Raw genomic sequence first — 13648 nt, 5'->3', positions numbered from 1 at the left:
CCTTCACCAAAGCGTTTGAAAATTCATACCGTTTAATTTTATTGATAGCTTTTTTTATTATCTTTTTCATGTCTTTTATTCCACAATAAATGTATCATTTCATGATATTAAATAGAATTTAAACGCAAAAAACCGCAACAAAATACATTTTTTGTCGAACGCACTCGACTCGACACGCACCGTCGCGTGGCCGATCGTCGCCGCGGCGCGGCGGCGGCGCGTCGCCGCCGGCGACAATCGGCCACGCGTTAAAAGCGCGACTTCCAGAGGCTTCCCTGGGCTCAATTTTTAACGAATCTGAACGACTGACCTCTCGTTTTGTAGGTCTCTTCAAGCCCTACAACTTTGTCAGTGGCGGCACATTTCTATCTATTAATGGAAACGAGATAAACGCAAAAAACCGCGACAAAATACATTTTTTCCCACTTTCACCGGCTAGAACTCGACAAATATTGATTTTAAGTTAGGGTCTTCACGAAATGAATTGTAGGGCTTTAAAAGAGCTACAAAATGAGAGGTTAATCAATCATGTACGGTCAAAATTCGCCGAGTTATTGCGAAAAAAACGAAATTTTTCATTCCGCCTCCCCCCCTTAAAAACCCATCGGTCCGATTAACCCGACAACTCAGAAATAAGCTCTTCTACATCCCCCCAACAACCCTAAAAAGGTTTCATAAATACCGCTTCACTTCCGAGCAAAAGCCTTTTTTTTGTCTAATTTGACTGGACTAAAAGGAGCATCGGTTTTATGCGAATAACCATTTAAACAAACCGATCAATACGCTAAAATCAAAAAGATTTTAGACACGATAAACTTTTGACTTTTTTTTTTTTTTTTTTTTAATAAAGAGGTATTTCGAAAGAAAGAGTAAGTGTTAAAACAATTAAAAATCGACCGCTCGTCGTTGCTATCTTCCTTACTTCAATTCTTAATCGACCGTGACAAGCTGTGTTTTATTGATCTTCTAGGTAGGTACTTAATGTTTTCTTAAAGCTCAATGAGGTCTCCTCCTAGCTCTTCAGATCCTCGCCGCGTCCGCCGTCTGTTTCGAACTGCCTTTTACGGAGATTTATTTCGATTGCTTCTTACGTCCCATGTTGCAGATCTTGAAGTGGCACAGTAACATGTCTGAAACATGAATCGCGTCCGTTACTCGCCGCTGCCGCAGCCGCATCGCAGTGAACGTTGCATCGTGACTTTTACGAATTCTTTACATATTAATTATAAATCGATAGCTATTAAAATTATTTCAAGTAAATCACTATCGTATATACAAAATATATTAACGTATTTGTGAAAAAGTTGTCGTCGCGTGTTTAAGCAAAAAAACTTAATTTTATTGAACATTACAAGTCTAAATAAGAAGATTGTTTAAAATAATATGAATTATTATCACCCGTTTTAAACACGTTATTTGTGGAAGAGAGCACTCGTGCTTAAGCAAACAAATTTAATTACTAATCTTCACAAGTTAGTTCATCTACTCTCCTTCTAAATTTTTTTATTTGATGCAATTTAACAGAAATAATTTTGACGGGTGACTTGAAATTGTGTGGTTATTATGGGGAATTTTGATCTAGCAGCTTTTCTAATTTTCAAATTTCTGAGGTCAATCGATGGTCGGTTACTCCTTTACGAAATCTTTCGCTTTTTACGTCGTAACTCGTATGAGTAATTTCGCCTAGAACAGAACGCGGATTGTCTCGGCTTCAGCCGCACTTTTTAAATTAAAACGCGAACAGAATCATCATTTAATATGTATTTTATCGGCAGCCAACATGTTTACTACTGTCTTTTGAGATGATATTGCTCTACCATGCCACATGGAATATTGCAGGCGAACTGACACTTCGAGGCCACAGTGAAGAAAATATTTGAACTTAAAATATTCTCTAAGATTAAAATTAAAATTAGCAAATTACGCACTTACTCACTTCAAATAAAAGGACTACTCGGAGCAATACGAATTATCTCATCATGCCTATTAATATTTTTAGAGTTGCGTTTATATTTAAACAAACATACTTAATTTTTAGACGTCACGAAGTATCTCTGCGGTAATTGAAAAGACAAGAAGAAATTGCATTCATATTAAATGAACGAACGTAATTGTCAAATACCGCTTGTTACCTAAATTACCTTGTAATCTAAATGAAAAGTCTACGATCGACGATCTCCCTTTCGAGCTCGAGTCGAAGAATCAGTTTCGAAGAATTAATCAAGAAAGATACGCGCGAGAAAGAGAGAAAGAGAAGCGAAAGACACGTAATGCGTCACGCGCCAATTGCTTGAATCAATTGTCATCGATAATCGTCTTCGATCGATCGAACGCGGCGCAGATTGCCATATATACATGTATGCAACACGCACGTTTGTTTCGCCGAGAAGAGTTTATTCGTAAGATTAGTGGTAGCCGAGAAACGCTCTCTCTCTCTCTCTCTCTCTCTCTCTCTCTCTCTCTCTCTCTCTCTCTCTCTCTCTCTCTCTCTCTCTCTCTCTCTCTTTCTTTCTCTGATTTCCTGGGGTCTTTCCCCGAACACCCATCTCAAAATAAAGAGGAATATATTCTCAACCGCCTTTCTCAAAAATGAAAAAGAATTCTCCGCGAGATTTCCCGAAACGTGCGCGGCATAATCTCCCGATTCTCGGGATCTATTTGTCTAATCCTGGGAGGAGCGATAACGGCCGGGTTTTGTTTAGCGGCTACGAATCCAAGTCATCCGCGGGAAATACGTTGAAATGATTCCGCGAATGTCCCCTCTTTAAGAGATATCACCGGTATATCTCAACGGGCAATGTTACTAGAGTACGAGAATGCTTTTGCGTAAAATTCTTCTCGGGTCCTACTTTTATTTCTTAATATATCTTTGCTCAATCATTTCGCGGTACGTTATTCTTGATTTTTGTCTCATTATTATAAAGCTCCATAAAACTTCTTGCAAACTGTTAATTTAAGCTTAGCTATTTTATTTATCATCTCAATCAATTTTAATTTGTATCGAGGCGTCCATGTGATTTATCATTTTTCTTCTTTTGAAAAAGAGATCGTTATCACAAATATCTCGCTGTACGCTTTATTCTCTTTCACGCGAGGCGCGCTGTATCTGAGGGACGTCCCAGCAAGATTCCGCGGGATTTTCTCTCGGGGCTCGACTCTCGAGCCTGCATCTACCCTTTGCAGTGACGAAGAACAAAAAGAGGCGGGAAATACTCACAGCTACGCGCTTTCACGCCGTGTCGTTTGCCCAGGTGTTGTTGATCGTGTTTCATGGCCGCGGGTACCGGCAACGCTTCCGGTTCCGGTTCCCCGGCAGAGTAGTCCGGCGGTTGTTCCATCGACATGGCGCGCTCCCGCTCCCGCTCCCGTTCCTGCGCCTTCGCCTCCAGGATCGCCTGCAGGATCTCGATCTGCTCGTCGGTGATCTCGTGCTCCTGCTCGACCACCCGGTACTTCTGCTCCATCAGTTGCTTCAGGCGGTTCACCAGAATCTGCGCACGATCGAGTAGAATAAGAATCAAGAGATGCGATTTAAAGAAAATTAAAATAATATGATTTTTATGTAATTCATACACTGTAATATTTTTCTCCATGTAATTTCTTGTGTGCCGATTTAATTTAATGTCCAATGTCTGTGAGTTCAATGCTATATATATATGAATGTGCAAGAACCGCGATTTTATGTCAAGCGCATTTTGTTTACTCGCAAATAAGACTCCTTATCGCACGCGTTTAGTATCAGGAAATACTTTCTAGCGGAGAATGTCCACGTGGACACATAGTGTCACGCAATTGGTTATCGAGTAAAAAAGCTTTCGAGATTTCAGGAATTCTCTATTCGATAGGCAATTCTGTTGAACACAAGTGTCTATCTAAGATTCTAAATCATTTTCTTTGCTCGAAAGCATCTTGAGTATATGAACTCAGCGGAATTGTGCCGCGGCGGTTGTTGATGAAGAAACGTCGCGGCGTGTAGATTACGCTATATGCTTACGATATTTTCTGCTTCGTCCGCGGAATCGCCATAGAAGAAGCCCGGCGGCAGCGGTTCCGGTTGCGGTTGCGGAAACGCGTGGGCCCTGTTGATGCCACTCGTGGCACAGGACAGCACGAGTGCCGCCAGCAGACACAAGCTTGTCCTAGCGGCGGCTCGTCGACTACCTCTTTTCGTCATTCCCTCGTATCTCGTGCTCTCTGCAAAAACGAGAAGAAAAGCGCGCTCGTACAAAAGATAAGAATAATACAGAGAACCAATATATGGATATCGTAAGACGGGATTATTGTTATAAGAATTACGATTGCGTACTGAGGATTGTTAAAGAAATTATATGAATGAGAAAGATGATTTACCTACATATAAGAATTACGTAAGCATTATAGAATGTTTATTACGAGAAATTACGGGTTGGGAGCGTTTTAATTGAATCACCCGAAAAAGAGGGGAGTATGTTTCAGGAACGAATCTTTGTTTTTCCTGCAACTGGACACAGCTCCTTCCCGAAATCTCTTTTGTATTCGTAATATGACAAAAATATTTCGCGTTTGTAATGTGTTTTTGCAGGAAGATGAACAAGTTTTCTCCCTTTATGGATACACCTGCCACGTTTTTACTACTTTCCCTTTTCCGATATTTTTTCTCGCTTTTCGCAGACACGTTTGGAAGTTATGACACTTCGTGTCCGAAATATCGGAATCCTCGTGAATTAACGGAATTGATTGCGAAACGGTCATAATGCACCCGAAAGGAAAGTGAGAAAATATCCTACCGAGATCCGAGATCGGAAAAGAAATTTTCCCTTTTCAAATAAATTTCGTAATGATAATAATAGCAACAGCCTTTATGAAAAGCAAACTTTCTAAAACCGTAAAAAAACTGTAAAAAGAAAAATGGGGAGGCACAAAACGGCACAAGTAAACGCGGAACAAGCGAATGCAAGGAACCGGAAGGAATATGTAAGTACGCGTGCTTTCTCGCACGCGTAGGCATATTATATGTCGCAGTCGCGTTGGTATATCGCGAACGGCGAAGATTGAGAAAACGGAGAGAAAGCATACAGTCGTGGTGATTGTATTATGTATATCGTAACGTTCCTCTCGTCACCGCGAGACCGAGAGATAAAAAGGTTCTCGCGGGTTATCCTCGTGTTCGCGCGCGGAGGACCCAAGATGCGGGGGGGGGGGGGGCAAAAGATGCTCGTCGGCGATGGTTTCGCACTAATATAATTGATTTTTTGGCCTCGTCACGGAGGACGGGGCACCAAATCTCGAAGATGGAGGTGGGAACGGGCGGTCGATTTATATGATCCGCGCGATCGAGGATCTCCCGGTGTCATCGCGGATTATCCTTTTGACCGATACGGCGTTATCGCGTGGCGGGCCGAGCGTCACGTGGTAACGAAGAAGTAAAATCGAGCGCGAGGGAGCGGAGACTCGCGGCTAAGTTATCGGGCTAAGTTATCACGAAACTGCGCGATATCACGCGTCACATACAATAACGATAATGGGAAACGATAATGACAGATGCGCGGACACGTCGCCGTCGCGCGTCACGGCGCGGCGATAATAACACTAACGGAGGAAAATAATAAATATTCAGAAATTGGTGCAGGCGGCGGACCTGGCGGACGAAGCGATCGTTATTTGGTGATCGGTGAGAGAAACGCGCCGCGTTGCGTTTAACGATTATTTATAGATTTTAAATCGATTTCGCCGTTATTCTCGCTGGCCGCGAGAACAAGCGCACCGCGACGAGCTTGTCTCTGTCGCAAACAAAACGATTAGAAACCAATTCTCTCGCACGCAGATTTACTCGCGTTCGACGCAGAAGCTCGCCGCTGGGGGGGATCCGATGATTTACTAGGAATTGGTGCAAGGATCGACGAATTTTTTAGCTCGGCCGAACAAAGGACGACAGTGAAGGGAGTATTTCGTTCGTCACGTCGGAATTTAATCTATTCGATTAAACTTGTTGAAATTGATTAGCAAGAAAAATAAAGAGAAATAAAATTGAATGACCGATACAAACGGATCCACCCGACGACTCTTACAACTCTTTAAAAATATTCGATAAGTCGAGGGTTAACTAAATTAAACCCGTTTAATTTAAACGAGCCAAAGAATCGCCGTTAATGAAATAGTGCGCGTAGAAATTCTGTCGGGACGATCGGGGGATCGTGCGAGCGTAACTTACTTTGGTCGAATCTCGCCGAGAACTCGCGATCTATTTCGTCGACGGTACGACACGCGGTGGTAGAATGAGCGACGAAGGGCTGTTGCACCCTTTATTATACCCGCGCGCAGGTATCCTCCTCCGCACTCATGTCATCCCCGCTCTCCCCGATATGTTTCTCGTAACCGCCCTGTTGTAGTAGGTGTCCGACACGACACGGGAAAATAAGAAGGGTTGCCCGACCCCCTGCCTCTCATCATCATTTCTTCGCCGAAACGCGCGACGCTTACCTCACCCCCCCCCCAACGTTTATTGTTTATACACGATTCTCTTTGACCGCGCCGTTTAAGCCACTGTCATTCTTGGATTCTGATTTGGAATCCAAGGAAAACCTGATATCGCGCGAACGGAATTGTAAGATGACGTTCTTGCTGCAAACCAACAGATTTTCGATTTTCTTTCCGTTGTTGATCGGGGTGAGACTCTCTTGCATCGAATCACGTAACTTATATGCACGTAATTCTAATACTTGTAGCGTAAACAATTTTAAAACACGTGCCACATGTTAAAAGATGTCTAATAAATATAAATAAAAAATTAAGAAGGTAATTAAAGAGAATTTTCTAGAAATATAAAAGCAATTTTCGGTATAATAATTTGCCTGCTAAAATCGATTTCTCTCGATTATTTCACGTATGACAGAAAGTATTCAGATAAGGTCGTCGAAAAGTAAATATTTTATGAGTGAATACTTTATATTTCATATTTTTTGTTCGAACATATCGAGATAATATATTTATATCGCGGATGTTTATATGAAATATTTCATGCAAAATATCCATTTTTTTTTAGGGGCGGCAGTGTGGTTTAGTGGTAGAGCGCCAGACTCGTAATCTGAGGAACCAGGTTCGAGTCCACTAGAGCCATGGAATGTTTTTCCGAAAGCTGCGCCCCTCCGTGCAAGATTGAGGCTCTTGTGCGGAGAAAACTGGGCTCCGTCTTTCGGAAAAAGACGTTAAGCCGTTGGTCCAAAGGGTTAAAGTGAGAGGAGAAGGATAGTATTGGTAGTAGATTGCGAACCCTACGAGGATATGCAATAAATTACGAATTTATAAGCTCCATTTTTATATTATAAATATCCATTTTTTTAGAAATTTATATGATCTTTCTTTAACAGTTTTGTATGCAGAATGAATGTAAGAATTTACGTAAAAAAAATCACTTAAGAGTGCAAGAGCGCAACCAAATCATCTGTATTATCAAAATCGAAAATTGTTTTTTATCTTTGATAACATTTATTTTCCATTTTATGTTAATTAAGTGTTTCTTATTTCTTTTTTAGTGAGTACACTGACCGGCAGGAATGCCTGGTCGTTTTGATTATATGACATGTATACATGTCCAGGCATTTCTGCCGGTTCAATGCACGTATATTATTAAAGTTTCCAATTCTTTTGTTAAAAGCCTGTGCAAGAATTTTGATATAAAAAATGTTATTATTAAAAGAATCGATCGTCGACTCGAATCAAAGCTTCATAATTTCTTGTTTATGAAAATCAAATTTATTGATATGATATAATTGACTCATCGTCCGCAGAATCCGCGGAAAATGTCCGATATGCGTATCTTATTTCTTTATTATTTTGTCGAAGATTGCTCGAGAAGCCGATTCGAATACTCCTGCCTGGTGTCGCGCGATTTAATTACGATACGACGCGCTAATTATTACGACAATGACGAGTAAAATGACGCGCATTATAAAGTTGCCGATAGTATCGACGCGTAATGAAAACAAACCAACGTCAGGAAGGCGGATAGCTCGTCTTCGATACGCACATTCTCCTCTGAATTCTGTTGAGAAATTTAGACATTTAGGCATTGAGAAGCATTGAGAAATCTACGCGTGGGAGAAGGAGGGTGCGTTTTTGAATCACGCAGATCGCGCTCTTGCGGCGTCGCGTTGCGTCGCGTCGGTCGCAAGAACACGCGCGCGTCCCCGGTCATAAATTGTGCGTTGATGAGCAAATATTTATAATTAGACATTTAGCAATGTCCGGTCTTACGTCGTGGGCGGGTGGTGACACTCGAGATCGCTTCTTATTGCGATACAGAGGGGAAGAGGGTGGGGACACGCGCGTACGATACGGAGAGGGAGACTGTTATTGAGATTCGATGTCAAGATTCCTCCCTTTAGCCTCTCTCCTCTTTCTTCCCCTTTTTCTTCCCTTTCTTCCTCTTCGCGCAAGATCCCGCGCGAAATGACGAAATTGTTAGTTCTGTAAGTAAATAAATCCGAGCATCCTCGATCTCGATCGACCTCGATGGGTGATCGGGACTGCTCGATATCTGTCGGCATCAGATAAGACGCAGCGGGATCATCCCACTCGATCTTCGCTTATCGCCAACGAAAGGCAGAGAGAGAAAGAGAGGAGAGAAAGAGAGAGAGAGAGAGAGAGAGAGAGAGAGAGAGAGAGAGAGAGAGAGAGAGAGAGAGAGAGAGAGAGAGAGAGAGAGAGAGAGAGAGAGAGAGAGAGAGAGAGAGAGGAATGCTATTTAAAGCATTTCCTAATGCTACTTCGAGGATTATTGTATTCGAATCTCTCACTAATAAGAGCTTAATAACAGATTATTGATACACGAACGCAAACTACGACGTTGCGAACTGCGTACAGCAACTTTGTCTATGGCCGGTATTCATAGTTAGTTCTTATTTTAAGATCGTCTTAAATCTTAAATACGCTCTTAAGATGCTAATACGGCTCTGGTGATTGGTTAATGACATCTTAAGATTGTATTTAAGACGGACTTAAATATAAGATTCGACTATGAATACCGGCCTTGTGCAATTCGATATATTTCGCCTACGTCTCGACATTAACGCACTTCAACGAATTTAAATTGTACGACAGGAGACAAGATAAAGAACGCGGAAGAATCTCATCCTTTCGCGATGAAAATTCCGACATTTCAATTGTGGAGTCCCAAGTGAATCCTACACGCAGAAAATTTTTCACGAATAATGTAGAATACTCATAATAAAATTTATTAGATTTGCATCGCACCGGTAGGATATACGCGTATTCAACCGGAAATTAATATCGACAATAGAAAAGTACGATTGATCAAATACATCTTGTAACCTAAAGGTAAATAAATTTGCTATACTAACAAGGAAATATGAGAAAAGTAAAAAAAAGTCTCATACTAATATGTGTATATTCGACGTTGTAGCTTGAATTGCGCGTTGTTTCGTCAGGGCTCCAAAAGTGGCTCTCGCGCACGAAGAACCGTCAGAAGTGTCTCGTAAAGTGTCGGTCGTGACGTGAACGCTGTGGTACACTGAGAAAAAAATTTATTAAACACAAAAGAATACATTTCTTTGAAGGTGGTTGATTTAATTCAAAGAAATATTTATTATGATTAAAAAAATGGTTTTAAATTCAAAGACATATTTTTTAAAATACATAAAGTGATTTATTAAATCAAGCACTTTTGTTATTCAAAAAAAGATTTATTTGACTTAATAGGTTGTAACATAGAAACTAATAAGTGATTTGTTTAAAAGAAAAAAGTGCATTTTTTTAATGTAAAAATTGTATTTAAAATATTTGTTTCTTTAAAAAATAAGCAAAATACAAAAAAACTATTTTGTAAATAGGAACAAATTATTTATTTATTAAAAGTATTTATTTGTTTATTTTAAATAATAAAATTTGTTAAATAAAAACTGCACTTTTTTAAATATAAAAATTGTACTTAAATTAATATTTGTTTCTTTTAAAAATAAGCAAGGTATAAACAAACCTTTTTTTAAATTTGAACAAAGTATTTATTTATTAAATATATTTATTTCTTTGTTTTAAATAAAAAAATTTGTTAAACAAAACAATATTTTGTAGCAAAAAATGTTCCATATATTTCATAAATGTGTAAGATCTAAGTAAATGTAAATATAAATAGTAACACAAATTGTAAATTATACTGTAACTAGTAGCAATATAGCTACAGTTAGGCCAGAAACTTTATCACATGCATAATGGTATCGGTAGCGCTGCGGCGGCTAAACTTCGCGCGCCGCCATTACACCGTAGCATGTGGTAGGACTGGTAGCATGTTGCGCCGCGATCTGGATGCTCTGAATCGGACCCCGACCGAGATCGCCGGAAAAATTGACGATCGCGCTTGGGAAAAATTTGTTTCTAACTGCGGATAGACAGACGTGGTTTAGTTTTTAGTTGAAGGACCGAATTCTTCTTGTGAACACTCTTGAAGTGTACATACACTAGTGCAATAAATTAGAGTGAAACCAAATATACTTGATTCACTCTAACTTATTGCACCAGTTCAGGAAGTTTTTCGAAAAAGAATAGACGGAAGCTTAGTTCAAGAAAGACGTGCGATTTATCTGAGAAGCGCGAAAAATTTATTTGCGTGAAGTTGAATTTCAACATTTATTTTTATATGAGAGCATTTAACGTGCCGTTAACCGTGTATTTGTTTATCTTTGATACATCCAGTCCTTCTTGGTCTTTTCAAACCCTAGTTCGGACGTGTTTCGTATAACAGACTGCCAATATTTCCAAAAAATGAATACTCGTTCAACAAAGACTTTAAATTTGTAAGAAATCACATTTCGATAAGAAAAATATCACAGTACACGGAAATTAATCTTTATTACATAAAGAGAAGAGACATTATTATCGCATTGTAAAAGTACCTTGGTCTGAAATCTTTTATATGATATTACGATTTATTATAAAATTAGGACGTTTGTCATTCGTCGCTGATCTTTTTTCATACAACGTACATGAGATGTTTCTAAACGTGCGTTTATGTTAATGCTCTAATTGCAACTCATTTAGGAGAACTCCTGTACTGTTTAATAGCCCTGCAATGGAATTACTGGCTCGATCACTTAGCTTTACTGTTTTACTTGTGTAAGATATACAATGTTGTGGTCGAGCGGGGATAAAACGTTTTGCCCTACTTGCCTCGATGATTCGTCGAGATATTTTCGCGCGGCCAAAAAGTAATAATAGTAATCTCACACACGTTTGTTGCGAATATCTTTGTTACATCGAATTGGATCACATCGAACGCGCGGTAAGCTTTCATGTAGATCGTCGGCGAAATAGATCCTTTATTACCTGTCGGAGTGCTTTCTCCTTGTTCCCTCGTGTCGATCCTAGTACTTTTCAAAAAGTAGTTTAAACCGGGAAGCATCGGCATAGCTAATGAGGCACGACGCTGCGCGTCACGTGAATTTCGAAAGCGCGGACTCGACCGTGTGGAAGGCCGTCAGACTGATGTTTTGCAGAATTCAGGACGAGACATTATACGGTGTCTTATATAAGCTCGAACTCGTCAAACGCAGCGCCCGACGAAACAAAGTTGCGAGCGAAACGTCGCGACGCGACGCGATAATCCGACCAACGACAAACGACCAATAGCAGAGGTGCTCGGTTTGAATTACTTACATCGAGATTAACGCTAGGATTCTAGAGTCCTAGATAAGAATGCTCAATCGTTGCCAAGGTACGTACCCACATATGCGCTAACGATCCTAAAGAAGGTAAGGAAAATATAAAATGTTAAGAATGGCATGAAATTTATAATACAAGTTTCATTACAAATAATGATTGCATGCGTCAAATACACCGACGCTTTTTCTTTAACTGTCCAATAAAACCGTGAGCAGTTCTTTCGAAACCGTACAAGAATTTTTACAAGTGCGTGAAATTTCTTCCATTTTGCAAGGAGCACGAGTATTGTAAATGCAAAGTTTCGTTATTTATTAATTATACCGTACATTGTGCTGTCATTTATTAAAATAAAAAATAATATTCCATTAATGTGTCATTTATAGATCCCAATTAAATTATTCACGTTTAATCTTCTTAATCGAATGTTCTATATTATCAGTGCTTTGTGACAATCCGCTCTCTTCGATGTCTCTCTTGAGCTTGCCCCATTTCGCAGCAGCTTCTAAAACACGGGATGCTAATTCCTTGATCTCCTTGTTTTGCATGGTGTTATTATCGCTCAATTCCCTCACTCGTTTCATTATTGTATCTGTTTCAATGACTTTTGCAGCGACGTCTTTCGTACTGTCCATCATATTTAACGCAATTTCGGTACCTTTATGTTGTAAGTTATCGTCTGGATCATTGAGTAAAATAGGTAGGAATGTCGACCAAATGTCCCAGCCGAGTAATTTTTCGCAGCCCTCTTCGCTGGCTGCCGTTAGCGTTGCTAACGTTCCAGCTATTGCCTTCTTTGTATGGTCATCTGTGCCGTTCTTCACGGACCTATTCATAAGATCAAAAAGTTGATCAGATCTCTGCTTAACAAGTTGAATAGCAACATCACGGCATAATACCAAATTGTTTATGAGTTGTATGGACGTTCGTTTCAACAGGTTGTTATCGTCACTCATACAGAGCTCAATTTTCTCATATTCTGTCTTGAAAATATGTTCTCGCATGTTGTTAACACTAGCTAGATTGCACAAAGTTGTTAGAGCATCGCATCTCTCATTAACAGAACGCTCCGGGTTCAAGAGATTTGAGATCGGCTGTACAACCTCCATGATTATCTGACCGGGAAATGCAACCTCAGGAGATGTCGTGAGTGCTAGATAGGCCAGGGTTCGCGTAGCATATATCATTCCTGTGTCTGTGCCATTCAGCGCTAACGACAATAATGCCTCCGTGCCGCTTTCTTGAATAACTATTTTTCTCAAATCATGTTGACTGCATATTGCGTTGAAAACGCGGGCTATTAATTCCTTGCTATTCTCGCTGCTTGTTTTAGCGAGGCTCACCAAAGCGCTGGTCACACCGGCCTCCGCTAACACGCGCCGTCTTTCTTGCACGTAGTCGTCCTCGGCTTGTATGTGATCAATATTAAAACACTTGACAAACATTTCCCTCTCGGGTGGGAGATCATAATTGTCATAAGCGATGCACAAGTTCACCAACAATATGTTCACTTGATAGAGAATGGATTGATTTTCAATCTTGGCAAACTCGATTATCGCTTTAACGGCTGGTTGGTCTTTGATCAACTCGTTTTTGACTCCGAGGTCGAGAGTGATATACGACAGACATTCAACGGCCCATTGTCTCATATCTCTCTGAGAATTGGTCAAGAATTGTCTGCAAACCTTCCGCCATGTACTTATCTGTTTCTTATCGAACGTAAGGACAGTCTGCAATTCTTTTTTTAACACTTCGAATTTGGTCATCTTACAAATACCAACAAACGCTCGAATCCGAATTGAATCTTTCTGGTTCTCAGAATTATCCAGATCCTCAAAATCATCCGGGTCCTCAGAATCATTCGGGGCAAGATGACACAGATCCCGCAATATATAGTGAAACTACGACGTATGAACGTGTTGAATACGTCATATTTGGTTGCAACGGCATAGATAAATTCGCAAATCACTTTTTGTATCAATAAGTCATTTCTAGTCCA

The 13648-nt window shown here is 40.1% G+C and overlaps 2 protein-coding genes across 2 annotated transcripts; both read right to left on the bottom strand.

Annotated features, from left to right (window-relative positions):
- Positions 1 to 1071: 1071 nt before the first annotated feature.
- On the bottom strand, positions 1072 to 4182 carry LOC139814843 (uncharacterized). The gene is made up of 3 exons (XM_071781335.1): positions 3995 to 4182; positions 3218 to 3491; positions 1072 to 1130 (listed from the first exon to the last, which is right to left on the bottom strand). Exons 1-3 carry the CDS (start codon positions 4172 to 4174, stop codon positions 1072 to 1074), a joined length of 513 nt encoding a protein of 170 aa, XP_071637436.1. The 5' UTR covers positions 4175 to 4182.
- Positions 4183 to 12047: 7865 nt separating this feature from the next.
- On the bottom strand, positions 12048 to 13415 carry LOC139814842 (protein unc-45 homolog B-like). The gene has a single exon (XM_071781334.1). It carries the CDS (start codon positions 13413 to 13415, stop codon positions 12048 to 12050), a length of 1368 nt encoding a protein of 455 aa, XP_071637435.1.
- Between the last annotated feature and the right edge of the window lie 233 nt (positions 13416 to 13648).

The sequence above is a fragment of the Temnothorax longispinosus genome, chromosome 6, assembly GCF_030848805.1.
Source record: "Temnothorax longispinosus isolate EJ_2023e chromosome 6, Tlon_JGU_v1, whole genome shotgun sequence".
NCBI lineage: Eukaryota > Metazoa > Arthropoda > Insecta > Hymenoptera > Formicidae > Temnothorax > Temnothorax longispinosus.
This window is presented reverse-complemented; position numbering and strand designations above follow the sequence as displayed.

Bases quoted from the DNA above. Each gene is read 5' to 3' on its own strand.
- LOC139814843 (XM_071781335.1), bottom strand. From the start codon at position 4,174: ATGACGAAAAGAGGTAGTCGACGAGCCGCCGCTAGGACAAGCTTGTGT. The intron at 3,492-3,994 runs GTAAGCATATAG...GATCGTGCGCAG, and splicing joins CGGACGAAGCAGAAAATATC to ATTCTGGTGAACCGCCTGAA. The intron at 1,131-3,217 runs GTGAGTATTTCC...TTCATGTTTCAG, and splicing joins CGGCGTGAAAGCGCGTAGCT to ACATGTTACTGTGCCACTTC.
- LOC139814842 (XM_071781334.1), bottom strand. From the start codon at position 13,415: ATGACCAAATTCGAAGTGTTAAAAAAAGAATTGCAGACTGTCCTTACG.